The 2049-nt window shown below is 50.6% G+C and overlaps 1 protein-coding gene across 1 annotated transcript in view; it reads left to right on the plus strand.

The window, feature by feature from the left end:
- Nucleotides 1-535: 535 nt before the first annotated feature.
- Nucleotides 536-2049, plus strand: part of MUC20 (mucin 20, cell surface associated) — a 5053-nt gene continuing 3539 nt past the window's right edge. The window contains exon 1 of the mRNA XM_006775020.2: nt 536-1854. Within this exon, the coding sequence (XP_006775083.1) occupies nt 588-1854 (1267 nt within the window). The 5' untranslated portion in view covers nt 536-587. The remainder of the gene's footprint in view (nt 1855-2049) is intronic.

Consider the following 2049-nt stretch of genomic DNA (forward strand, 5'->3'; position numbering starts at 1 on the left):
GCTAATACCCACATTGTCTCTGGAGGTTCCTCTCTCCTAATCCCCCCAACTACCTCTAAACACAAAACCACAGATGCTTCTTATATTTGATGTGTTTTTACTTCCGTGGGGAAACATTAACTGAATGAGAAAAGTATTGATGGGAAAGCGACAAGGATTATTTTAGAAAGTTCTGAGAGTTGTGGTCCCTGCTCTGCAGTTCTTGGCTCATATGGGCTTCTGCTTTCTTGCTCCTCCTTGAGGCTGGATTCTGTCCCTACATATTCCCTCTGAAGTCTTCAGACCAATAATCAACTAGATTCTGGGGCTGGCTTGCCTCAAGGGGGCCATCAGAGGACATCAGTTAGGGCCATCCCAGTTTTGTCGCTGCCACATGGGACTGGTCTTCCCATTCCTACCTCCTTCTTCCTTGTATATGTAGATGACAAACGGGGTAAAAGCACCTTCCCCTCCCATCCTGCTCCCAGCAGTGCCCAGGGCATAAGCATGAGAGCTCCTGCAAAGTCAGTCCACTTGGACTCGTGGCTCACAAAGTTGTCTTACCCAACACAGGCACCAACACCCAGGGACCAAGCGCTTTGGTGACAATGAATCACACAGAAGTGCCTGCTGTGACTCTGGGTGTCAACACAAGCTTAGAGGGAGCCTCTGAGACCACTGAGCTTGCTCAGGCCTATATGCCAAGTCACACCCCTTTAGAAACTCTAACCCTGGGCACCCAGACCTTTGATAAGACCTTACTCCCAGCCAGCACCATCTCAGAAGCAAAGATCAGGGAAACCCAAACCGTATCTCCTGCAACAGAGACCAGGGCCCTCACAAAAATAACACCTTCCAAGTCCATGTCTGTGATCACTACTTCTGTGGAGACATCAGCCACAAGCGACAGCCCCTCAGGACCTGGAATGACCACAGGTGAGACGGTGACAGATAGTGATCTCTTGGAAGCTGACTTTGACACTCTTTGTACTGATGACAGCTCTGAAGAGGACGAGAGGATCACCACGGATGCCTTGACATGGGCTCACACCTCTGCAGAAGCCAGGGCTCTGGCCTTGGAGAGCAACTCAGCTCCAGATATCACCTCACAAGCCCAGGAACCTGACATCACTGTTCCACCGAAAGCCTTGGTTGCCTACAGGATCACCAACGTTGAGGCTGCTAATTGCAACATAATAGAAATAGAAGAAACTGCCATCATCCCTGGGACCTCTGACGTAGATCACAGCCCCACAGGAGGAAAGACCCCGTCCATCCCTGAGACATCAGCTTTGCCTGACTTCACTAAAGCAAAATCACATCTCACCAGGACCACAACCCCTTCTGAGGCCTTGTCAGCTGACAGCACCACAGAAACAGTTGAGACCCTACATACTGCCAATAGCCTTACAGGAGAAACAACAGCAGCCAAGGCCACTGCCCCCAGTGGAACTTTGGTGACAGTAAGCATGAATCCCTTGGAAGAAATCTCAGCCCCCTCTGTTGAGACAACAAGCCACGCTGACGTCTTAGGAGCAGTTACAATTTCCACAGAGGCTGGGTCAACAGTGGGCAGAGCAACTTCCTCTGCTGAGTCCTCAGCTATGGGCTACAGCCTCTCAGATGTAGCCACCATCAAGGAATCCACTCGCTCAGAGACTTCTACCAAAGACAGCACAACTAGTGGGCCCATTCCCACCAGCAGGGGTCCTCTTCCTTCTGTTCATCTGGCAGCAGCCACCAGCAGCCAAGAAACAGATATCACCTTAGCCAAGACCACAGCCTCCCCAAAGAGCTCGAGGATAGCCAGCATGGCCGGAGGAAAGTCCCCAGTAGCCACACCCACCACTGCTCGGACCACAGGAGTTCCTACAGGTAAGAGAGTACCCATGTGTGATCTAGGGGGATTTGAGGTTTAGAGTCTCCAAGATGTCTACATGTTTAAGGAATAGACAGGAAGGAATGATCCAAGAGCCTCTTTGGAGCCCTGTTTCTGATGTCACCTCTTCATGATCTTCTAGTGATTCTTGCTAAATCAGTAACAAGCAGAGTCAGGGCAGAGTATGGAAA

Source organism: Myotis davidii, unplaced genomic scaffold (genome assembly GCF_000327345.1).
Source record: "Myotis davidii unplaced genomic scaffold, ASM32734v1 scaffold9, whole genome shotgun sequence".
Taxonomy (NCBI): domain Eukaryota; kingdom Metazoa; phylum Chordata; class Mammalia; order Chiroptera; family Vespertilionidae; genus Myotis; species Myotis davidii.